This window comes from Crocodylus siamensis, chromosome 2, assembly GCF_052110815.1.
Source record: "Crocodylus siamensis isolate JL-2025a chromosome 2, ASM5211081v1, whole genome shotgun sequence".
NCBI classification, from domain to species: domain Eukaryota; kingdom Metazoa; phylum Chordata; order Crocodylia; family Crocodylidae; genus Crocodylus; species Crocodylus siamensis.
Window position 1 is genome coordinate 27575467 of NC_143396.1, and position 25745 is coordinate 27601211.

General features: G+C 43.0%; 2 protein-coding genes across 5 annotated transcripts in view; one reads left to right on the top strand and one right to left on the bottom strand.

The window, feature by feature from the left end:
• Positions 1-25051, bottom strand: ZBTB49 (zinc finger and BTB domain containing 49). 2 transcript variants are annotated; one of them, XM_090035583.1, is made up of 8 exons: positions 24929-25051; positions 23541-23713; positions 17813-18936; positions 12840-12886; positions 7542-7615; positions 5427-5509; positions 5175-5336; positions 1-1654 (listed from the first exon to the last, which is right to left on the bottom strand). In XM_090035583.1, exons 2-8 carry the CDS (start codon positions 23690-23692, stop codon positions 993-995), a joined length of 2304 nt encoding a protein of 767 aa, XP_089891709.1. In that variant the 5' UTR covers positions 23693-23713; positions 24929-25051; the 3' UTR covers positions 1-992. The 2 variants fall into 2 exon arrangements, with proteins under 2 accessions (XP_089891709.1, XP_089891708.1); XM_090035582.1 differs by lacking the exon at positions 24929-25051 and adding an exon at positions 24049-24905.
• The window catches only part of LYAR (Ly1 antibody reactive), a 14816-nt gene continuing 14082 nt past the window's right edge, over positions 25012-25745 (top strand). For 2 of the 3 annotated variants that reach the window (XM_090035585.1, XM_090035588.1), the window contains exon 1: positions 25012-25140. The gene's annotated coding sequence lies outside the window, so the exon portion shown is untranslated. Of the gene's footprint in view, positions 25141-25202; positions 25365-25745 lie in introns of those variants that run through there. The other variant, XM_090035587.1, reaches the window with a different exon arrangement.

The window sequence follows — 25745 nt, forward strand, 5'->3', positions numbered from 1 at the left end:
AACACTAAAAATGTTATATAAAAACTTCCCTTTATTCAAATTAAGTTACCATCTCCCTACCAAGATCTACATCATAAAAACAAACATTCCGTGCAAAATAGTTTATAAAATACTAAAACCAAAGTTTTTATTGTAAAAAATAAAGTTTCTAGACATACAATCACTTTAAGCTATTGACAAATATTGTCCAGTATTTAACATTTACCTTTAATGTCACATTACGTCAGTCACATAAACCAGGGCTGTCCAACTTCTAAGTGACTGGGGAAGCATACCCTGCAGGCTGCTCCAGTGGGGGCTGCAGGCACCCCCACCCCTGCAGCATTTGCACATGCTTCCCCCCTCCCCAGCCTCATCCTCAGTTCACCCAGTACCATGGGCTTCACTACCCCACCCTGCTCTGCCCCTGGGGCGGAGGCAAGAAGTGGAAGCTAGAGGGGAAACAATGAGGGAGCCACAGCCAAATCCTCAGCCTGTGGGCCACCAGTTGGACAGCCCTGATTTAAATCAATGATCCTACTGGCAAGCCATCCGTGATTGTTACTTCTGGCTTTTGTGTCTGCTTTACTCTTCTTCCTATACCACCATCCTAACACATCTTTGTGAGAACTGCAGCCTACACATCCTCTATTCAGCCTTGCATACTCATGAACCTCATAAGCCTCATACTGGGCTTAGGAATTACTTAAGCTCCATTGCAGAATAAAATATGCACAGTTAAATGGAAGGGAGTAAACACTATCTGGAACATGAAGTCTTAGTAGTATCTACGCTGCAGTCACCAAAGTGCAGATTCCCAGAGCCAGCTTTAAACCCTGCTGAGACACAGTGACTGTAAACCCATGCTGAACTCCAGGCAGCCACAGCTAGACTTCTACCAAGACCTGAGCTAGCTTGGTTACCTCAATATGACATTGCCATGACAGTACTGACATACCTTTACACAGGTATATTAAACAATTTCCCTAAGAAGTTGTAAATAATATGAACCCTCACTGATCCAATTCAGTTTCATTCTGCAAGGTCTTCATAGCTAAGCCCCAAAGAGTCATGCTGGAAAAGAATGGTCCTTCATTATTCCTGTATGCAGATGATGATGTTCGGTTGACCAGAGGGTCATTGTCCAGGGTTGTCATAGATGACCGAATCATGGAAATATTATCAGACTGTAGAGGTTCTTCCGCAGAAGATACATCCACTTCTGCGTAAGTATAAGGTGGCTGAAGAGTTTGCTGTGTCTGAGGTTTAGGGAGTTTAGCAGGATCCAGGCTCAGTTTCTGATGGTTTGGGTCATGGTGTTGCATTACTGATCGCAATTTGCAATAAGATCCTGCAGTGCTGTCAAACTCATTACTTGAATTTCCAGGTGGACGAACAGGAAATTTAACTGGAACTGGTAACAAGGCAACAGACATCTCCTGGGCAAATGAATCAGAACTCTGTGATTTCTCAAGATCAGAAGCTTCAATCCCATGAGTCAGTTCATCTAGTGTGTTTGACCCCTCATCACTGGCCTTGCAATGCATTTTCTTGTGCCGTCGCAGGACAGCAGAACGAGTGAAACATTTGTTACAGGTTTCACAGGTATAGGGTTTTTCTCCTGTGTGAGTCCGCACGTGCCTGCGCAGGTCGCCAGAGCCTGCAAAACATTTTCCTGAGACAGAAGAAGTATTTTAGATTTTGTTCATCTCAGCGCATGAATATGTTTGATTAGAGAAAAGATCAAGCGTTAAGGCTGCAGAACAATTTTGAGCGTGGCATGCTCCTGTCTACTGATCCATTTATAAATTTTGTTCGCGACCCTTTTGTATATTCTTGTGACCTACTTCTTAAATATGCTCCACAACTATTGCTCTATTACAGAAGAATTATGATCAGATGCTATGATAGATTTAGTTAAGTACTTAACTAGATGAATTGCATAATCCAACTTTGCATATGAACACATTTTGTAGGGAAAACTACTTTTAGTACTGTAACTTTGTTATTGCTATGAATGTTAAGATACACTGAAATATTAATCAACATCTTAAGATGCAATATTAACCTATTTTCAGTACATTAGAAATCAAAGTTAAATAAATAAAACACATATAATTATCTATGGGTGTGTGTCATAATTAAAATGGGGTCAAGTGATAAGGATGCTAATTTCTAAAACTGAGACTGATGTTATACAAAGTAATTCTAAGAAACTTGAGTCTTTAAAATAGAACTATTAGCTTTATATAGCTACACACAGTTTACCTATATTGAATCATGTTATTGTTTGAATGCTATTATGCAGATACGTACCACAAACACAAAGTGTCATCTGAAAACCTAGGAACGTATAATTAATCTAACAGCCATTCAGTTGACTAGTCTCATTTTTAGCATTATGCTTTGGCATTTAATCCCTAATTAAAAACAAAGCAAAATATGCTTTCTGTATAGTCAATAAAATTAAACAATCACTGAGCCAATACATGCTAAACTTTTGAATATCATAGGTTATTTTTAAGAGATGGCTCTTCTTTTGAATGATCTTGCTCAGTCTAGATTCCATGCTTTCGCCTTGTGAACTGGATACCAAAAAAGAGTAATAAGACAACAAGATAAAAATAAGTCTGTCTTAATAAGTGGAGAGTAACTGTGTTTATGCTTGAGTCTGCATTTGATGTCATTAGATGCAAGGCTTTCTATTACAGCTTTCTTTGTTGCTAAAGGGTCCCCACAGCAAACGCAAGACTTGCATAGCTGCGTTTTATCATCCTGTGTATTTATTGACTTTTTCCTTGTGCTGGTGTTCTCTGAATACAGATGAATTTATACCGAAGCAACACTGATCAAAAGCAGATACTCAGAGACGAAGGGGGTGGGGATGTGAAATGTATTTCAAATATAAAATTAGAGATGCACTGATACATCGGTCCGATATCGGATCAGTACTGATATAAAGAAAATTGGCTGTATTGGAAATTGGCCGTATTGGAAATTGGCCCAGTGGGGCTGATAATTAGGCCGATAAATGCCCGTGCGTATGCACAGCCGCAGTGCAGCACTCAGGCAGCGAGGAGCACAGCCCGACAGCTTAGAGAGCTGCCTCCAGCTGGTAAGTCCATTGTGGTGGGAAGAGAAGGGTTGCGGGAGGGCACATCAACCCCCCCCCCCAATGAAGGATGGGATAGAGGCAGGGGCAGGGAAGGGTGCAGGATGGACCTGTGGCTCATTGGGGGAGGCAGCTCCTGCCACTGAACACACCCCGGGAGGACTGGGGGGAGCATACACCCTCAGACCTGTGCAGGGCAGGGCAAGCAGGTTGCAGTTGCAGGCTGGAGCCAGAACTGCACTGGGCTCTTCTCACCAAGGGCTGGGCTTGGGGTAGGGGCTATGGAACAGGATGCAGCGAGCCCAAATTTCGCTGTAGCTCTCTCCCAGTGCTGCTGCAGCCCTGGCTCTTCCTAGCTTAAACTCTGCCCCTCTCCCCACACACTGGCAAGAGCCAGGGCTGCGCCAGGAGTGTGTGTGACAGTGCTGGGCGGGAGCTACAGTGAAATTTGGGGTGGCTGCACCCCCCTCCATAGGCCCCGTCCCAACCCCAACCCCCAGCAAGAAGAGCCTGGTGCAGCCCCGCGGGGGGGGGAGACGGACGACAACACAGACATCCTCCCCAGCCCGTACCCTCCCAGGGTATGTGTAGTGGCAGGAGCTGCCCCTCCCCACCACAAGCCACAGGTTCATCCCGTGCCTCGCCCCACCCCAGCTGGGCAGCACTTGCCCCTGCATCTGTCCCCTCCCTCACCACAGCAGCAGGGGGCTGATCTGCCCCCGCCCCACCATGCCCTTTCTCTCCCCTCCCACCACAATGGACTTACTAGGCAGAGACAGCTCTCCACAACGTATGGGAAGTCAGATCGATATTGGCCAATATGACTCCTTAAAATCGGATATCAGTATCAGTCCTAAAAATCTCCATCGGTGCGCCCCTATATAAAATGGTTTAAATTCTCTGGAATTTCTGAGTTTCCATACTGGAGTGCACCTAGCCAGATAAGTCCTTAAAAGAGAGGTTTTCAAATGACCCAAAAGTGCAATACATCTAATTCAAAAGAACATCCTCTTTCCAAGAGCTGAAGTGAGGGAACTACCTGAAGGTGTAAACTGAGGATTGATCCCAGCTTCTACTAAGGTTTAGGTGAGATTCAATTTGAATGTTGCTGCCAAACTTAAAAGCATGGAATGTGCTAGTTCAATACCCCTATGTGTTGAGAGAGAGGGAGGGTATATCCTGCTAAGGAGGAAGTACCAGTAATTCAATTTCTGGAGCAACTATGATCAGCTTTTTTTACTGAAAACCAGACTACAGCATTTAAATTTAAAAAACGCCTTATTAATTTGATGTAATAAAATACGATGCTTATCACACCACAGATTATTATTCACAGATGTGCATTTATACGTGTACAAAGGATCGCAGCATATTGAGCTGTGTCAGAGCAGCCCCAGCTGACAGGGGACCTAGGTAGTCAAGCTTGCCAGCTCGAGGTTGCTCCTCCCCAGGCTCACCGTGCTGCAGCGGGACTGCTTGGGGCACAGGGGTGCTTCAGTATGAGGCTAGCTGGCAGGTAGCCCAGCACTAGCACCCTTGTGCCCCAGCCAGCTGGGACACCATTTACATGCACTGCTGAGGAGTAAATTAGTTTACTCCAGCCTAACAGAGATGTACAACAGTAACGGAGTTAAGTGACTTCATGGCTCTCTATACTCTAGCTGATTCTGTCTAAACTCTTCATTCTCTAGGTGTTCCCTTTTCTCCTTTTTAATAGTCTTGATGTTCCACTAATCAAGCTAGCCTTTCTTCTGCACTTCTGTTCTCTATTAGCTGCTCCTGTCAACATGGTTCCTATTTCACAGGAGCTGCAGACTGTTCTTAACTCATTCCAATAAAGTTATGTTTATTTTTACACCAATCTTAAATTGATTAATATAGCCCCAGATCCCTTAGCATATTAGTAAAGATTCTAGTTTCTTTTTACCTGGAGAAAATTATGTGCTTTGTTATATGGGAGGATGCACCTTACCATCTGCATCCCCCTTTTCAAAATCATGATCCATCCATGGTTATTTCCAAGTCAGAGCTGACACAGTGAATTTTTTAGTTTTTACAGAAAAGAATATATTGTGAGTCTTACCACAGGCTGAACAGCTGTATGGTCTCTCTCCTGTGTGCCTAATTCTGTGCTTTACTAATTTTCTTTGCATGTTAAATGACTTTCCACACTCATCACAGGTGAATACTTTATCTGCCGTATGGGTCTTTTTGTGTTCCTTTAAATTGCTGAAGTTACTAAACCCTGGAAAAATGTGAAAAAACTAAGATTAAGATGACTTCTCACTTTTCAAACAAAAGCCTTCAAGGTTGAAAAAAATTAGCTTTTACTTGCCTCTGCCACAGATGTCACACAAATGAGGTTTTTCTCCAGAGTGAATAATAATGTGACGTTGTACATCACCAGAAGCAGCAAACCTGGAACAGAATGGGGCAACACAATTAAAGTTTTTCTACAAATCCAATATTTTACTAACTATATATTAGATAGATATCAGCTATAATCCCTGATCATCACCTTAGCTAGTATTCGCATGTCACAAAGTGCAGTCTAAAAATATATAAAATGCAAGAGGCTATTAAAGGAACAGCAATACATTCAAATTATTTTTAAATAACTTGATACCTTGCATTTCAAATGCCCATTTTAATAATTAACTTTATTTTTCACCACCACCGACATCTTTTTTTACCAGTTGCATTTCATGCAAAAAGGCAATTTTAAGTTTGCACATCTGTCATATTTCAGTAGAAGACAGCAATAATTGGGATGATATACTGCAACAAAATATTTCAACTGCCCAGAATTGAATGCTTTCTTACCAGCCAGAGTTTTGTACAACTTGCTAAATTTAATTGCAGGGTTTTTTTCTTTTACAGAAAAAGTAAAGAAATGTGAATTCTTAATTTAATCTATAGGAATCAACCCTTCTGATTTATATAAATCAACCCATGCATAAGGTAAATTAGATATTTTTAGTTAATTAAAAAGATGCTAATGAGCAGAAAACTAAATAAACCCAATGATCTATAATAAGGGTCAGCAACTCCCGGCACGTGTGCCAAGCATGGCACGTAAGGCCATTTTGCTTGGCATGCCACAGCCAGTCCCGGCTCTGGGTAGCTGCTGCCAGCGATGGAGCCCGGGCTGCTCCCAGCAGGGCTTGCAGCATCCCAGCTGTCTGCTGGGAGCAGCCCGGGCTCCTGGCTGGCAACAGCTACCCAGAGCCAGGGGTGGCTGCAGCCGAGAGGCTCCAAACAGTTGCGCTGGGCTCCGGAGCCTCAGCATCAACTCCATACTGGCATGTGCAGGCGCACCTCAGAGTGGACAGTGGCAGAGGGGCCTGAGGCAACACAGCCTGTCTTTCCCCCACTCCCAGCACAGAGCTGGTGAATGGGCTCCAGAGCCCAGCACAGCTGCTTGTAGCCAGCCTAGGCTCTGGGCAGCTGCAGCAAGTAGCAGGCAGACTGCAAACAGCTGCACCAGGCTCTGCAGCTCCAGCATCAGCTCCATGCTGGAGACAACTGCACGCACATTTCGGAGCAGACAGCGGGGCAGTGCAGCCCACCCCGAGGTACGTGTGCAGTTGCCACCACCACGGAGCTGATGCTGGAACTGTGGAGCCCAGCACAGCTGTTTGCAGCCTGCCTGCTGCTTGCTGCAGCTGCCCAGAGCCCAGGCTGGCTACAACAGCTGCACCAGGCTTCGCAGCCTAGTCACCAGCTCTGTGCCGGAAGCAGGAGAGAGACCAGGGCTGTGCTGCCTCAGGCCCCTCCCCCGCTGCCCACTCTGATGCACGCCTGCACGTGCTGGCGTGGAGCTGATGCTGGGGCTCCGGAGCCTGGCGCAGCTGGCCCTGGCTCTGGGTAGCTGCTGCCAGCCGGGAACTGGGCTGCTCTGAACAGACAGCTGGGACACTGGGAACAGCCTGGGCTCCAGCAGCTATCCAGAGCTAGGGTGGCTGCTGGCAGCCACTGAGCCCGGGCTGGGGGGCGAGGGGCAGCAGGGCTGGGGGGGGGGCAAGGGGCACAAGCAGGGCATCCTGCCATGTACCCCCTGCCCTCATTTTGTTTTTCCATCATGCCAGCACTCTGGCACTTTCCAAGGTAGGCATTGTGATGTTTTTCAGCATTCCAGGCAAAAAACATTGCCTACTCCGATCTATAATGTGTATATATATCCCATAAACCAAAACAATACTTTATATATACACAATAAAACAGGTTTTGCATAAATTTACAGCTTTTGAACCCATCAATTTGTACTTGATTTTAACATGTAATCCTAAATGTTAACTCTGTATACTTTTTATTTTATTATCAGAAAATAAAAGCAATACCTCACAAGAAACAGACAGTCAATGTCAAGGAAGGTGGCATGGTTTTCTACCCTCTGAGCTTTCTTTAAAAGTAACATTTCACGTAACTTTAAAAGCACTGTCACACTAACCTTTTCCCACAGACTTCACAAATATATGGTTTTTCACCAGAGTGCCGGCGTAAATGAGTCTGTAGGTTACCTGCCTGTAAGACAGAATGAAAGGTTTAAAGAAGCCACCTGCTTTATATAGATGAAAAAGCATAAAGGTGAGAATCCAGAAACTGTCTTTCAAGCCCAATTTTAAAGTGTTTAAAACTCTGCATCATTGGAAATTAAAGCATTCTCTTAGTTGATCAAGGAATACTACAATATACAGTAAGAACAGCTTGTCTACCTAGGCAGCCATGCATTGACAATAACAGATTGTGAAAGACAGAAACAAATAAACCAAAAAGGGAACAGAAACCTAGACCCAACAATCTAGAAATCTGGATATTGCTAGAAATGAGTATCTAGACCATCATCCAGCACTAGCCAGGAGGAGGCTTACTAGTAATTTGATTGGTCTTCATCTCCTTTCTGTTGTCTATCCTACAAAAACTCTGTTACACCAATGATGTATGACTTCACCTACCAGGAAGCAAAGAAAAGGGTTGACTACTCACTCACTCATAAAACACTCAAGCACGGTACTCCAAATGGGTGAAATGTTTACCTCCACAAAAAGGAGGACAAGAAAGAGAAGACTGAACAAACTAAACTACTGGCAATTTTTCCTTCTATATCTACTCTCTTCTTTGTTGTAAAAGTAATTCTGACATCATAAAGAAAGCAGAGGCACCCATGCTGAAGCATGCTTCTTGCTAATGACAACTCTTTTTAGTGAATATCAGAATGGCTTTGACCAGGTAATCCACTGGGACTCTGGCTCTTTGTACATGAGATACAGCTGCTATGGAAGAAAGAGCCCCAGACAGGCTCCAGGAATGTTTTACATGCTTTCAGGCTCGTTTATTATTACTTGGCACGTTCCTTGCAAATGACAGATTAAGCAATGATTTTGTTTTAATTTAACTTCATCATGAAGGGAGGATCTCTATGCAGAGGCACAATCTGGGAAACTTGAGACATGCACATAAAAAAAAAGGGCAGAACTGTTTTCATTGATAACACAAACATGAAACTATGTATTTTCTATTGGGTGAAAGATTATGGAGTGCATAATTCTGCACAGTGACATCTATTCAATATTCTCCCTATATAAAGACCCCAGAAACTTGATCTTAAGGGGACCCCCCTTCTTACTCCTTCCTGGAGATTCTCAATCTTATCAGCTCCTCTGGGCAAAGCTTATGTATACAATGATTAGGGAACTAATCAAAGCAAAAGGGTTAGCGGCCTGCAGAGCTGATTTCATGGGCATTTCACAGCAGCCCTGCCCCCTGGTGCTGACTGGTGGAGATGCCCCACCTTCTCAGCACTGTTTGGTGCAGAGGCCTGGGGGGGAAAGAGAGGACGGACGCAGCCACCATCTTGTCTCCTGTTCTTTATGCCGCCCTGTCAGCCAGCACCTTCCCCTCCTAGCACTTCATTTTTGTTGGCTTTATTTTTATTAATTTTTTGTTGTTGTTGATTTCAGAGAAAATCCTGGATTTCAGTTCCCTCAGAATTGCAAATTAAGTAGGTTCTTAATAATGAGGAGGGGTGAACAGAGCTTGACACTGAAGAATCAAATAATGAAAAGAGTGATGAACCCGATTATAATGAATCCACAGAGATGAAAAATGGCCATAGTATACTCTCAAAAACAGCCTACTTTTAACAACTTGGTAAAGTCTTTCAGAGAGAAATCAGGCTGAGCCATATACACAGATCAAGCCATAGACAGATCAAGAGTCAGGATGTTAAAATCTACAACACAATTCAACTAGGGAAAGGGACATATGCAGATATACCTGGAAGGACTCTAGGGACAACTCAATCATGTAGAATTGGAATTTGGGTGGAAGAAGGATGTCCATGCAGAGGCACAACCCGGGAAACTCGAGACATGTGCATCACAGAAAGGGCAGAACTGTTTTCATTTCAAAACAAATGGGAATACAGATTCATTCACACTTGAACTCTATTTTGGAATAAAGTGAGGTGTAAATTTAAAACACAACAGCTACCCTACAAAAAAACTCCCCAAATGGCTATGCTTACTCTCCAATGAGTGTCACACTTAGAGCTATGCATATCAAATTTCCCACACAGACAATCTTATATACCAGCAATTCTCTACCAGGGTGCTGCAGCACTCTGGCATGCCCCAAGATTAGTACTGTTAGGTCTACAAACACAATTCACAAGATAAACTCAAAATTTCTAATAGGAATCCACAATATTAAAAACATTCTGCCTTGTGGTAGTCTTTCTGTGTTCTCTGCAACAGAAAATTTGCTCCATTATTTTTCTGTAATTAAAAATTGAGCTCAGAGAGCATTTTTCAAGGAGTGACTTGAGTTTGATGAGGGGTGTGTCAGGTCTAAAAAGGTTGAGAAGCACTATCATAGGCTTTTCCCCCTTGATGTGCCAGAACAATTAACAATTTTGATACCATTGTTACTGGGATGCCTTGAAAGGCTCAAGCAGAAGTATGAAGGCATATCATTGCCATATCACTTTTAAGCACAGGGCGCAGGCCCAACTCTGCAAAGGAATGATATGCTTACTGGCCAAAAAGCCAACAGGTGGTAAAAAACTGGCCAGCAAAATGGAAGAGATACTAAAGGACAAAGGGAGGACACTTCCAAGCCTTGCAGATGCTGGCAATATAGCATGTTGCACAAACTCAGAGGGAGAAGAGAACAGCTGACTTGAGCCTACTGAAAAACAAAGGAAACTAAGGCTGAAGTTGAATAATTTGGGAAGAGAGGCACATATGCTATCCAAAAGAACACAAACAACAGACATATGATGGTATCTGTGACTGTATGGAAGAGGAAGATCATGCAGGCCACCGCTGGTATATTGGTAGCATGAAAAGGTAGGTACCAAGTGCTATAAATGGGTGCCTTTTCCTCCAGAAATCAGAGTTATTGTAAGATAGGCTACCTTTGCTCAGCTGTTTCCTATTTTCTTCATCGTTCATTTCTTTTTTTCTGGGGTGAAAGTATTACCAATTCAGCAGCTGCACTGGACATGACTGCAAGAACAGGTTCAAACAGCATATGGGCTGAAGGCTGCAGAGAACTGACCAGTGGATAAAGTTTATATTTTATATTAAAAGCAAATACCAGTTTTCCTTGCTTCTTCCTTCTTGGTAGGTGAAGTCTTACAACAGATGATAATGCAGTGTAATTACAAGAAATGTGTATAGCAAGAGGAATGATGCCAGGAGTTTTGTTCTTTCACCCTTTATTTACCAGCATTCATCAGTTCATTAAAACCAAGAACAAAAGAATTTTAACCACTGCCTTTTTGAGTATCTTTGAACTATTAACAAGGAAAGAAGAAGGAACGTAAATTCCATGTTATAAATAGGAAACTAACTGTACCACTTGGGTTATATTTTGTGGCCTGCTTTTCGCAGGTCTGGATACGCTGTATTTTTATTTGCCTATCTGTATATTCAGGTAATGAAGGAGAGAAATACTGCTCAAAAGTATTAGTTTAAATACAAAGTGACAGAATTTTCACATTCTCTTCTCAACTAAAACAAAAATTAAAGTATGTGTTAAAAAAGTCCATTACATGGGTTAACGGCATAAAGAGAGCAATGTCTGTGATATATTCTTCACAGCTTTATCTTCTCTTCTCTCAGCTCACAGTGAATAACTTGAAACAGCCTTGCAAAGTGCTGCTCCATTTACCTGAAGCAAGTAATATATTATGGTCAAGTAAAACCTCTGTTTTTAATAGTCACCTTGGTCATGGTGAGGGCAGTAGAAGATTTTATGTCTAGGCTGGTACAACTTCCCCAACATCTTGTAAGCAGCTTTAAGTAGTTAGGCTGTCTTTGATGCAAGGAAGATCAGTCTTCAGCAAAAGAAAATATGTTTTCTTTGGTTGATGTATGCCCATCAACCAAAGACAGTGAGTGACTGGACAACCATAACACAACAGTGTCACTTACTGAAGTTACGGCTGGCTTTCAGACTGCAACTGAGAGAAGTCTAACCTAGCATAAAACATGCACCTAACACTTCTGTCTTCTTTCTCTCTCCTCCCCCATTTTTAGTGTATGTTTAAGTATCTCGTAGAAATATTAAGTATGTCTTTGTGACCAAGTTAAAAACAAAACAAAGTACTTGCAGAAGGACAAATAATAAACTACAATGAATGGTAATGGGCTCAAATTTCCCCCTGATGTCTCCAATATTACTGGCATACTTTTGGAGACATGTAAACCCACCCTTTTAACAGGCTATCACATTTACCTGAAAAGCAAGTGAAGTACCTCTTATGAGCAAATGAAAGTGAATCCAATAGTACCTGCAATATTGCAGCTTAAATCCTGGAAGACAAGCTACGACTACCTAAACTCAGGGCCAGAGTATCATAAAGACATGTACTGGTAGTACTGCAGTAATTTTGTAGCTGTGATGGTCCAGGCATTATGTGAAAAGCTATTATTTTTGTGGATGGTATTTTTTAATGAACCAACTGTATGCATGTCACCCAAGCATGTCTCCCACACAAAATTTTGCCTCTTGCATAAGGGAAAGGAAACATCTTCTGCTGTTCTTGTTAGACTGTACATTTAGAAATCCATTTCAATTTCATCTAGAAAAAGAAGCATCTCACACTACATTAATACGATTATCAGTTATTTGTTTAGCATGTGTACCATTCTTCATTGCAATAGTTTTCTGTTAAGCAATGCTGTAATGTATTACAGAGATTATGAATAAATTATGCATTTGTCTAGGCGCTATCTGCATCTGCTTTGGATTATGTAAAAATAACAGTCTGCAAGAAGTCCAATTCTAATATGCCTCTAAACATAAGGTAAATTGTATCCCTATGAAGTAAATATATTTTAGGCCCTGTATTTCTATAATTTGAAGGTAAATATAATCTACAACTATGCTAAGGATATATATCTGTATCTATCTATATAACCAAACACCCATTCGACAAAAAAAATACCTGGCAATTAGAGACAGGCTGAGTGGGAGAAGACAACATTGTTATATAAAAGATAAAAGAAAAGAGGCACAAAACATTTCAAGGAAATCTTAAAAACTGAAGTTTGTATTTTCAAAAAGATTGTGATTGGAAAATTTTCAACTCCACAAGTGAGGACCATAACCTTGAGCAGTGACACCTCAAGGTTTGTATTTTTTTAAACTGAAAATAGTTCAAGATTTGCTTTTAGAATCAAAAGACAGATGCAATTAGTTTTCAAGAAAGTGTAGATATCATAAAATAAAATATTCCCACCTGTGAGAAGTGTTTCCCACAAATGTTACATTCAAAAGGTTTCTCACCTAAAAGGAGAAGAGACAGAACAAAGCACTTCTAATAGTTGCAAAAGAATACAAATGTTTAAAATTGGTATGCTTCCCTTCAAAAGATATCACTTGAAGGCAAAGGCAGTCCCAAAAGGACATTTACCCATGTATTTTAAGGGAAAACTAAAGAGATAATGTTGCTGTAATTTACCTCTTAAAGGAAAATTGCTTTGAAAAAGAATTTATATTCCACAGAAGTAATTAACAAGAAGTGGATATAGAAAGAGCCATGTTTTATGACTTTCTTACCACTTTCTTCCCTGCAGAATAAGGGTGAGAGTTGGGAGAAGGTAGGGATTTTAAATGCTAGACAGGATTACCACACATTTCCAAGACAAAAATTAAGGTAAGCACATGAGCAGTCCCACACATGTGTACTTGAGTTTATCCTAGCTAGTGCCTGGACTATAGACTGAAGACAATGATTACAAATTCATTTCTGATTCTACTCATTTCTGAAAAGAAATTAAGTTACACGTATTTGTGAAGCCTAGTAATTTTCCTTTACCTAGTCATCTCAACTTTACACTTATTAAATAGGAAAAAGATGAATACAGTTGTTCAACTGTTAACAGCACTCTGTTAGGTGAATCTATAATGTTTTTGTTCTCTCCCGCACCCCCAAATACAGCTGAAAATTCTTTAATCCATGGCCCCAAAGCCCGTGTAATTGCAATTCTCTCAGACTGTTTTCATACCCTAAAATCAGAACAAAAGCCAGCAGGGGATACAGACAGCAAGCCCCCATGTATTCTGGCAAATTTAGTCAAAATCCTGCTGTTCTCAGCATGGAAGATTAAAATTTTCTAGCAGTTTTAGTGAACTTTAACAAAAAAAATAAGCTTTTCTTTTTCTTTAGTAAAGTAAGTATGAAAACAGATAACAGAATCCAAGAAGCCTTTGTTTTCCTGGCAATTACCTGACAGCACAACTATATTAAGATGACCAAGAGTAGGGAGCTGGAGGTTTTGTCAACCTGGAGCAGATTTACGAGCCAGAAAAGCACAGGGAGGAGGTGCAATGAGGAAAGATGAAGATAATTAACTGCAATTTCTGCTAAAATGAAATAAGCTGAAATTAAAATTGTGTGCATTTGGGGACAGGGAACAGGATCCTCATTTCTCAGGACTATTGTTTTAGGTGATCATTTGCAATCTTACCTGTCTCATGAATCGCGGGTGTCAATGGTGGTTCTTAACCAAGAGCAGTAAGAGTAAAAATGCCATAGACACCCACAATTCATGAGACAGGTAAGATTGCAAATTTTAGCTCATCTATGCTCTCTATAGAATGAAGGTATTACCAGATCTAGCAGAGAATTTCTGCCTTGCAATTATTTACTTAACATCATCCTCTCGGTCTTTTCTAAACTGAGTTTCAGCTAACTCCCCATGTCCTAGTAAGAGAAAAGTGGAGACAACATTATACGATTATGATGGAAAATAGACAAGAGCTGAGTGATGTATGCTGTGTGCCACGCTAATATATAGCTATATACAGATGTGTCATTTGAGGCGGTCCCAACTGATCTGAGTCAAAACCTGAGGGGGAAAAAAAGCAGCAGCGTACACATGTAGCCCTTCCAAGCTGCATTGCTGCCAACCTGACAGGCTTGTCCCTGGCATGAATAGCAGTTAGCTTGAATGAGTCACAATTAGTTTACAGATGTACATGAGTATTGTCCCAGGAAAAAAGTGTAAGTACCTGTGAAAAAGGTGCTCAAATAAAAACGATGAGATTGTACATCTGTAGGTTAAATTTGCTCTTAGTTAAGAGACCTTTATAAAGAAATAGGCCTTACCACAATTCTCAATCTTAAGATTATTAAAGTCTCTTGGGGGATATCCTTGATGATCAACTGGAATTGTTAGCTAATAAATTCAGTTTATTTAGTGATAAAAGGCACGCTGAACATACTAGAACTGGACTTCATGCGCTGAAATGGCTATTTGTTCATGCATGCAATCGGTCAATCTCTCTGTACTATGACTGCCTAGGATGATAGGTGTTTTTTATGTGCCTTCTCAACAACCAGAGTCAGCCCAAACACTTTTGTTTAACTGTTAAAGTTGACCTTGCTTGGTAAAAAGCAAGATATTCAAGGTGGAGGTTCTTTTAGTCTCAGGGTGCATACACATATTCAAATAATCTGAAAGAATCCTCTAGTTTTTTTTCCTGGTAGAGGAACTGACCCAGAGCTGTGTGTACAGACATGTAAATGTGGAGGCCCTGAAAAACAGAGAGCTTGTAGGGCTGAATCTGTGCAGCCGAGGGCTCAAGGGGTGGGAGGCTGGTCCTGTGCACACATCTCAGTGCACAGGGCAGACAGTGGTCTGCCTGGTGACAAATGGCAGCAGTGCACAGGGCAGTCTTGACTGGCTGATCCAGACTGCCCATGGTCAGCCTGTTTCCCTGCAGCACAACGTGGGGACTATGAAGGGGGTGTGTTCTGCTTACTGGAGCAGCAGAGTCCAAGAAGCAACACACTGCCTCTGAGTGCTTGGGGGGGAGGGGGGGCGGGAATGCTGAGGGACCGTGTTCTCTTCCAAGAGAAGCCACAGCATAGACACTTGCTATTATTCCAGGAGAAACTCTCCAGGGACTGATTTAACCCTGGTTGATCCCAAGTTGTGAGCAGGATGCTCCACAGCTTCAGCAATAAGGTATGATCAATATGCATAGTCACGCCAGAGGGCAGGCAGGTACATGTGCATGCTGCCCATACAGAAAAATTGGTTCTCTCGGTTCCTATTTGTTAAGTAATCTTTTTAGAAAACAGTTATCAAACTTTCACTTTTATGCTGGTAAATACTCTCTTCCTTTGCCTGTTTAAAAACACACCCTCTTGCTTTAGCTACCCCCAAATTTGTGCCTTGTGCCTACACCAATTGGCACGGTATCATAGTACTATTTTCTACCTCAAAACTGTCACACCACTAACTTAAATTGGACACAGAAGCACAGGAATGCCATAATGTACTTCCCACTGTCCTACTGCACCTGTGGTGCCACAGGAGCCTACAATAGGAATCTAAATCAACCACGAAAACAGAGCAACATCTGAGTTTCACTCTTTGGTAGAATAATGTTATGTGAGAGCACAATGCTTCTATGTATTATTAGTTTGCAAAACAAGAATTGGAGGAGTTGGACTTATGAAAAGAACTGGAGATTCCATTCCTTGACCGAAACTCAACCTAGTAAATTAGCAGGATACAGGACAGCACCCCAAAAAAAAGAAAACTAATGGGATCAGTCAGTCTCACTAATGTTCTACACAGTCAAAATTAATGTGTGTTCAACTGGAGAAGTAAACTGGGCTATTGATCAAAATGGGACTGTGCATAAATATATGTATTTCAAATAAGACTAGAATATGAAAGCCATCATAAACTTAAGCAACCATGAAAAGTAATTGCAGCCCTTATACTAGTGTATATCATTTGGTTTTCCCTGGTTGCATTATGTATGAAATTATATTGTAAAATTAAACTGCAAGATACCCAAATCAGGGGTATATTTTGTTTCTTGTACTATGCATTTTGCACAACTACAGCCTTATAGCAGTATATTCCACGGAGTATAGCGGTAACAATAATCTTATTAATTAAATTGTCTATTACACTGTAAACAGCTATAAAAGGCAAATATAGTATTCATAGATTCATAGATGCTAGGGTCGGAAGGGACCTCAATAGATCATCGAGTCCGACCCCCATATTCATATGACATCACTGTAAAAAAGTGGCAACAATATATATGACTACTCAACAGTAATCATAGAAAAGGTGAGGACTTTCAGGGGTTGATATGGGGTGGGGCAGGAATGAAACAAAACAAAGAGTTTCAGGGCCTGGAAGGGTTGCTCACTAATCATCTTAGTGAAAAAATAGCATATTAAAGAAATGAACGCCACCTAATACAATACCCACATTCATTCTGAATGTGCAAAAATGCCTATTTTCTCATCAATTAGTATTACCTTTCAAAATCAACACCTGTGTATATGAAAATTGTTATTTGCCATTAGAATCCAACACGAAAGGGAAAGCGAGAGAGCCAGAAGCCCAATGAAAAAGTTCTTAAGCAATTTTATTGTAGCCCTACAGTTTTGTGTACTGGTTACAATGACTATTCATAACAACAATGAACTAATTCGGTTGGATTTATTTTTCTACTTTACAAAAAAAAAGCAAAAAAAGCAAATAGCACTGTTTTTAGAAACCAATGCGTGCAAGACTTAAAAACCAGACTACCTAAATGATTTTTTTTAAATTACAAGTTAAATTATTCAAAACTTTTTTCTTTACAAAATGTATTTGACCATGCGAGTCAGATTCTGCACTAGCCCTCTAGAGAGAGACTATAAGTTAATTACAACATACACTTTGCAGTTAGAACAATACAGTTCCAATCCCATGTCATGTCCTTAACCCTGTGTGAAATACTATAGAAAGAGAAACATCTCCTGCAATTTAGTCACAAATGTTTCCTCATCCATCTCCACGTTAATGCCTTTACTTCTATCCATCCATGCCTTTTCTGATTGTATACTTAGTCCTTGCATGCCCCTGGCTGTGTGAAAAGTTTCTCCTTTAAAACACAAGGCGAAGTTACAAAGTTTCATGAAAATATTAGACAATGCGCTTTTGTAGGAAACCTTTAGAAACCAAAACAAGCGAAAACACTCCAGTACAGAAAAAAATTCTAGGTTCAATTTAACTGATTATATTCTTACTGCTGCCCTTATCCTTCCATGGCTAGGCATAGAAAAATTTTTTTTTTTTTTAAGTGAATTCCTATGAAGCAAGAATCTTTCAAACTAAGAGGTAGTCTGGATGTCACTTTCCTTTTTTCTTTAATCTATAAATATTTGGTTTACAGACATTAAAACAACTGTACCTGTATGAGACCTTTTATGGAGCTCCAAATTGCTTGGATGTTTGAAAGCCTTTCCACATAATTCACAAGAATACTGCCTTTGCGACTGAAGAATCTGTGACTGTTCTTCTTGTTCTGAAGGACCCTGAGCTCTTTCCATTTCAACAGGTTGTTCAAAACTCTCTGAATTAACTAGATCTTCAGTTTCTTTTTCTGCCACAGCACTGATATTTGCCATCCCCATGGCATTTTCATTTTCAGATTCAATTGCCTTTGGTTTACCACTTTCATCACTTTTAGGCTCAGATGATTGTTCTGCAGATTTTTGTGATCTTAAGAAGTTTAGTTTTTTAAGATGAATTGCCTTCTTCAGACGCATCTGTTTAGTAGGCTGCAAGGATGTGCTTTCTGAACCCGGATCTGAAACAGATTCATTCAAGGACTGGACCAGAAAGTTTGATGGTAAGTGATCAGAAGACTCCAGAATGCATTCAGAGTGACTAACAGTACAAGAATTGCTCTCCACTGCATTTATTTCTGTAGCTGCATTAATTTCTGTAGATGCATTGAAAGCAAAAGATGATTCCGTTATTCTCTCATGGTTAGAGCAAGCATTCTGTTTGTAGAACTGTTTGCTATAAAAGTTCCGCAGTTTATAGTAGTAATTTGGCTGTTTAAATGGAAGCTCTGTGCAATTACCATCTAATGAGTCCTGCGGCTGTTTTTGTACATCACCTGAGGGTGTATGAAGATTAAGAGATTGTGATCCACGGGAAGGATGGTCATCTAAGACTTTGCTAGTTTGTGCATCCGAGGAGCATTCATGCAATAAGGTAGCTCCGTAAGTATCATTCATACAGTTAGTATCTGTAGCCAAAGTACTTTGCAAAGCAAATACATTATTACAAGGCATGTTGGCTTGCTGTTCTACAGCTGTTGAGGATTTTAAAAAAGTGTGGCAAATGTTCAGCACATTTTGTACCTGAAGACATTGTGCAATATCCAGCATAGCTTGTACATTGTCCTGGCTAAGATCAAGGTGAGAAGTGTACATGAAGTCCAAAATCTGGCCTATGCCACCTACATTTTTAATATCCAAGTGAAAGACATCATTCTTCTGGCCTGAAGAATTCTGAAAAAGGGTCCTAACAAAGCAATGCATAATTCTTTATAATGTACAGACACACAAACTTCTAGATTACAAAAGCTTTTATTTAAAAAATTGAACACATCAGCTAATATCCCAAACCAATATGAACTGATAATTCAACATGCAGTACAGAACCAAGTCACCAGCATATAGTAGTATAAAGGAGGATTAAGCAGATGTGGAGTAGTTTTCAGAACTCTACTCTCTTTAAAGTAAATGGAAGTTTTAACACAACTGCTGTGGAAGATGTTAACTTGTTACTTCTGAATATCCCACCCAGCCTTATAATTACCTCTCTCTCATGCTTAGAACATTGGCCTGATTACTCTGTTGATGGATTATCCCTGGTGCTGGGTAGACTCTAGGGCTGTGTGAAGCTTCGGTCCCCGATTCAATTTGGCTGAGATTCGGCCCGATTCAGTGGCTGAATCTCCAAATCCGAATCAAATCAGGAGACCCTTTAATCTCTCTGAATCAAATCAGAACCTTTTGAATCGACTTGGAGATTCAGAAAAATTCAGACATAGACACGGCTTTACATGTTTTGTCTATGTACCTCGAGGTATCAGGTGGCTCATAAATACTGCAACGCTGGGGCGGATGGAGTGTCCAACAGGAGTGCAGGAGGCTCCCCAGCGCACTCAGCAGCAGACCCAGAAGTAGACCAGAAGCACTTCGGGTCCACTTTCAGCTCCACCAGGGAGTGCACAGGGGGGCCCCCCCTCTGGTGCCCCTCCAGCTCAGCAACTGGCGCCCCCTGGGTCTGGGGGGGGGCACCTGGGGTCCCACCATGGCCAATAGATAAGCCAGGGAGTACTGGGGGAGCCCCCCATGGACCCAGAAGTGGACTGGAAGTACTTCCAGTCCACTTCCGGGTTCACCACCGAGCATGCAGGGAGCCCCCCTGCACTCCTGTGGGATGCTCCATCTGCCCCACCACTGCAGCGTTGACAAGCCATGTCTGGTACCTCGAGGTATGTAGAAAAACATTTAATGCTGTGTCTATAGCCAAATCTTCAGATACAGCCAAATCGAATCCGGGACAGTGAATAAAGGAGGTTAAAGATCTGTAACACTACTACAAAAGAGTGATAAACAGAGCCCACTTTGTTAAGAATGCTAGCACGTTACCCTTCAAAGGAACTGACTGAGCCTCTCCATCACACATTCCCAATGAACCTTACTGAAACTTACCCTGCTTCAGTCATTCCCTTGTCTACCTGACATTTTTTTTTTCAAGTTGTGGCCACATCTGTAGGCTGTGCATCATTTTATTGCATAAGACTAGATCCCATAAAGAATTTAGGAGCCTCAGTTCTGTTTAAGCCAAGCACTATGATCCAGAAATCCCCACTTATCTGCTCCTAATCTCACTGGACACCTCTCCAGTGACAACAAACATTCTGCTTCTGTGGCTGTACAAAATAGCCCCAGTCTGAGCAGCCTCCCATCTATACTCTATGGGGATCCAGGAACTAGGCTTCCCACTGTCTGAATCCAGTTTAGTCTGGCATGCTCCAAGAACACCTACCAGCAGAATATGGCCCCTTATCAAATGCAGTTGTAACCACTTTCTTATAAACACAGCCAAAGGAGAAAAAGAAGTTGATACTTCCTGCTTTGTGAAGTAGCCTAGTACAGGGGTGTCAAAGATACAGCCCACTGGCTGAATCCAAGGCACAGAACCCTGTCGTTTGGCCCGCAGTGTTACCTATGGGTCTTAAACTGGACTTGTATGCCACATGTGGCACATGTCAGACCAGCCCTGTGTGCCAACAGGGCCTCATGAATTTGACACCCCTGGCCTAGTAGTTACAATACTCACGTAGGAAGCAGAGAACAGACTTCAGCTCCTTCAGTTATGAGGTAGTTTAAATCCATGCCCCTCTCTCCATTAGCCTGATGGTTAGGACACTGTCATAGGAGGTAGGAGTACTGGATTTAAAGCATGGGTCAGGCCAGTCTCCTGGAGATGGGAGATGTGGATTTGAGCCCTCTTAAGTTGAAGAAGGCATTGAACCTAAGTTTTCCACTTCCTTGGAAAGAGTTTGAATCATTAAATGATACCATTGTAGAGTTTCCATGTCTCTAGCAACTGCATTTTAAAAACAAAACAGTGAATATTTTTCAGTTCCTTGAAAAAACATTTGTGTTTACCCTCAGAAGAGTGTTCTAGACTCTGAATTACAAACAGATGGAAGCACCTACCGGGAGCGCTTCACAAGTGCTTAGGCTCTGGAGAGGGGCAGGGCTTCATAATGCCCCCATTCAAAACATCTTCTATTCGCTAGCTCTAGCTAACTCCCAGATACTGCAGGGTTTCTTTGGATGACTGCAAAGGCATTAACTCTCCTTGTGCACTGTATAGAAACCAGGCACCTAACTAAGAGTTCTAGAATAGTCTGGGGACCAGGCAGCCATAAAGTTAGGTACCGTGGTGCCTAAATCCTGTTAGGTCCACACTGCCTAAGTTTATTGCAAATATTTTTCATTTATTTGGGCTAGTGTTTTGAAAATCTGCTAAAGGAAAAAGATATCTAAGTCCCATTGCATTTCAAAATGGGATGGATGCCTAACTCCTCTCAACTATTTTGAAAATCTCAGAGTTTATAACAGCATTTATCTAACAGCAGAAAATATTTGGACCTCAGCTTTCTTTTCCCTTATTTACTTATTAAACCTATCTTCTCCCAGTTTTTATTTTATGTAAATTTGCCATATTCATTTTGGAGATGATGCAAGAAGAGTAGAAGAACAAACACAGAGCCCAAGCATTATGGCAGGTAAGGAAACTTTCAGCAGTACACCGATACGAGATTTTTAGGGCCGATACCAATAGCCAATTTTTAAGAAGGCATATCAGATGATACCGATCCAATTTTCAATACCAGCCCAACAGCTTGAAGAGCTGCATGCAGCTGGTAATTCTGGTGTGGTAGAAAGGGAGAGGAAAGGGTTGTGAGGGGGGCAGATCAAGGGCCCCACAGTGAGGAAGGAGTAGGGCTGGAGCTGGGGCAAGCACTGCCCAGCTGGGGTGAATGGAACCACAACTGATCCAGGGGCCACAATGGGGGGAGGCTTCCCACCACTGTGTGCCACTGGTCTGGCACTCGCCCATTCATCTAGCAGTTCCCACCACTCATCTGGGAAGGCATGGGGGGCTGGGGGCGTGCCCTCGCATCTGCACAGGACAGGCTAGGAATAGCCCCAAGCAACCCTGGCCCCAGCCTGCTCCATCCTGCCCCGTGCAGATCTGGAGGCACATGACTCCCCCACCCCTGCCCTCCTGGACAAGTGGTGGGAAATGCCGGACTAGCACTGGACCGGCAGCTCCCAGATGAGTGATACGCAGCAGCGGGAGCCACTTTCCCTCCCCCCTGGGATGAGCCATGGCTTTATCTCATGCCCACCCTGGCTGGGCAGCACTTGCTCCAGCCCCACTGCTCCCTCACCATGAGAGCCTTGATCTGCCCCCCCGCACCTTTTCCCTCCCCCGTCCTCTTCTACCACATCAAATTTATCAGCTGCATGCAGCTCTCCAAGCTGCTGGGCCGTATTCGTTGCTGCCTACATGCTGCATTGCGGCTGCACACATACACGAGCATTTATCAGCCACATCAGACCGATTTCCGATATGGTAAATTTTCTTTATATTGGTGCCAGTCCCATATCAGATTGATGCATCAGTGTACCTCTAGACACTTCTCTTGAAATGTAGCTTGCTGCATGAGCTAATTTCACTTAAAAATTCTGGAAGCATCAATTAACCAGCAGATTAAGAAATTTCAGTATATAAATCTAGGCTACAGATTCTGAAAAACTTAAAAGAAAAGTGGCTTCCAGATCAATTTTCTTTCTAACACTAACAAACAGCAAAACTGGATAATCTTAGGACGCCTCAGCCACTAAATGCCATATCTGGCCTGGTCAACCCACTGTGTCCCACACAGACCTTTAGAAAGAAGTCTTACCATTATCATCATCTTGCAGTACACTACTGGCAACAGACCAAATCCAGAGACTAAAGCCCCATTATGCTAATCACTGTAAGTACCAAAATCATGATTGCAACTCAAAGACTTTACCATTATTTCTTGCACACAGCACACATTTTCCCCCCAAAAACGCTTCCTAGAAGCTGGAGTGTGCCCTACATAAGGGAACTATAGTAAGAGCAGTTTTTGCCCCTTACCAAGTGAAACTGAGTAAAATTTGTAATGCACAAGGAGCAGAACAATGAACAACCTCAGCTCCCTAACTACTGCTATTCAGTTACCTACTATAAGGAAAGTTCTCTCTCTCTTCATTTTGCCTTTCAAAAAACCAGGTTTGTATTATATGCCAGGATGCACTGGACATGAAAAAACATGGTAGCCCCTAATTATGATCAGCTACAAAATAAAATGGACTGTTTATACATTTTAATTAAAGCAAACAAAATGCAGATTAGGTGCAAGCAAGCAAGCAAAGACCTCCTAGTTTTTCCCTTAAAACCGTGATAAGGTATCAACATTGCTATTTAGTAGCCAGCATAAAAATTCTTTCCTCAAACATCAACTTATGGTACCCTGTTTATTGCTTCAGTAAAGGTTGGAGTACCTGAAATACTGACTGAAAGCAGCTAATACATTTTTATGTGCTTTGAAGCAGACTCCTTTTACCACCAACATGCAGTCACACAGAAGCCCTTGAATACGCTGTTCATGTAGCTGCTGGAGAAGATGACAACTATGGCTAGCAACAGCATCCATGCTAGAGCACCATTTAATTACCTACAACAAAACAAGACAAAAAATACTTAAGAGAAATGCATCTTACATCTTCCTGCAAACCAAGTTTAAAAATAGGTTAAAAGACATAAGGCAATGCAATGGTTAGTTTTTCTCTCCCCAGTGCAACAGAGCTCCTCATAATTTAGCATAACATGTAGGCCACTTAAGGAGAACTTTTAGTCACTAAGAGCGTAGCACAGACATCAACATGTTTATTAAAAATCAGTACTTCCTAACACAGTGAGCATCTGCCCAAGGTATGCTACAAAGCAGATGGGATTGTAACCACATGATTTGAACAGGCATACAAATTAGATTTTATCAGAAAGACATACCATGAATCTTAGTGAGGCACGTTTTGAAAAAGAACATCTTAGTGCCTTAACTTAACACAAGAAGAGCTTTTCTTTCTTTCTTTTTCTTAGGAAAAGCTTTCATATTCCAAGCGAAATCAATTCCAAATTCGTGAGGCGTTCAAGAACCATATGTGGCCCTACTGCTGGCAAAAACACCCTCCACCTCCACCTGGGGCCTCAGATGTTTCCAAAAGATTTGATGGACATCCTACATCCAGGCCCAAGCCCAGAGACTTGGGGTTCGGATGCCCCCGAATTTTATCATATGGCCACAGGAGCAAGCCAGGAAGGTGTCTCCCGTTTCCATAAAGTGGGGGGTAAAGCCAAGGTCTTCCCACTGGGAAAGAAAATGGGAGGCTTACAAACTACCAACATGCCAGCAAAGCCGTTATCCCCAACCACTAGAAACTGTCCCCAGGGCTACCCTACATTAACCAAACTCAGGTGACTTCTAAGCACATCTGTCCACATCGCACTCGCTGCCATTTCCCGGGGAGCACAGGTCCCCTGTGTGCCACGTGTCCCAGAGGCCCGACGCTGTGACACGAGCCCTCCCGGCCCTGCCCCTCTCGCCCTGGGGGAACAAGACACTCTGTTTCCACTAGATTTGTCCCAAGCTATCAGCCGCTGCGCTCTCACGGCGGTTACAGCCGGGGCGGGCTGGCCTTCGCTCAACGCTACTAAGGAGCCAGTTTACAGCTTCTTAGGGAAGAGCTGGGAGACGGAGCCGCGGGGCGGGGGAGCCAGCCCAGACCGAGGGAACGAGCGGCCGCGCCCGGGGCAGCCCCAGCCCTGGGCACTGGGGGTCCGCGGTCCCAGGACCTCCCCCACCGGGGCTCCTCCCCCGCTCCCGTCTCACCGGCTCCGGCCACTGCTCTGCCCCATCCCCGCCTCGGGCTCGAGCTCGGCCCCTCCGCGCACTTCCGGCCCCGGCGCTTCCACTTCCGCTTCCGCCCAGCGGGGAGTCGCTGGCGTGCCTCGGGATGTGAGAGCAGGAGTTGGAGCTGCGCACGTGTGGTCGGCGCCGCTGAGTGCGCGATTGGCCGCTCGCGCCGCAGGACCCGGGGGCAGGTACGCCGAGAGCCGCGTGCTCCGCCGGCCCAGCCTCCCCCTCGCCGGCTTTTCCCTGCCTGTGCCTGCCCGGCCGCTCCTGGCATGGGCCCGCGCCGGAGGTGGCCCCTGGCCCATCCCAGCACGTGGGAGCGAAGGGCAGGGTTTTGAGGCGGATCAGACTCGTGCCTTGGAGGGGAGCAGTAGAGACAGGCCCCTGCTGGGTTGTTCCGGCTGCCGACCAGGTCTGACCTCAGTCGTCTTTGTAGGGTGCGAACAGACGTGCAGCTCCCAGCTGTAACTCAGAAGGATTTCTGCAAAACGTCCTGAGTTACAGCGTTACCCCCAACCAAACAGAAGTTCGCTGTTGGTTTCAGGAGGAAGGAGCATTTGGCTGGGGGCTGGGAGCCTGCAGATGGGTTCCCATAGCAATGACCTGCTCTCTGCCAGTGCTTGCTGATTTCAGACCGGGAGGGTCGGGGGGAAAGCAGAGGAGTGAGTGCCCCCAGCTGGTGCTGAAAGGTGGGGTGGTGAATTGCAGCCCCTCTCCACTTCAGGGGGCTGCAATACACCCCCCTCCCAGCCTCCAGAGGAGGGTTAAAACCTTCGAGACCAAACTCTCTGCT

Coding starts and splice junctions, on each gene's coding strand:
- ZBTB49 (XM_090035582.1), bottom strand. Junction 7,616..12,839: donor GTGGGAAACACTTCTCACAG/GTGGGAATATTT, acceptor TCTGTCTTACAG/GCAGGTAACCTACAGACTCA. Junction 1,655..5,174: donor ATACAGCTGTTCAGCCTGTG/GTAAGACTCACA, acceptor CTTCTGTCTCAG/GAAAATGTTTTGCAGGCTCT.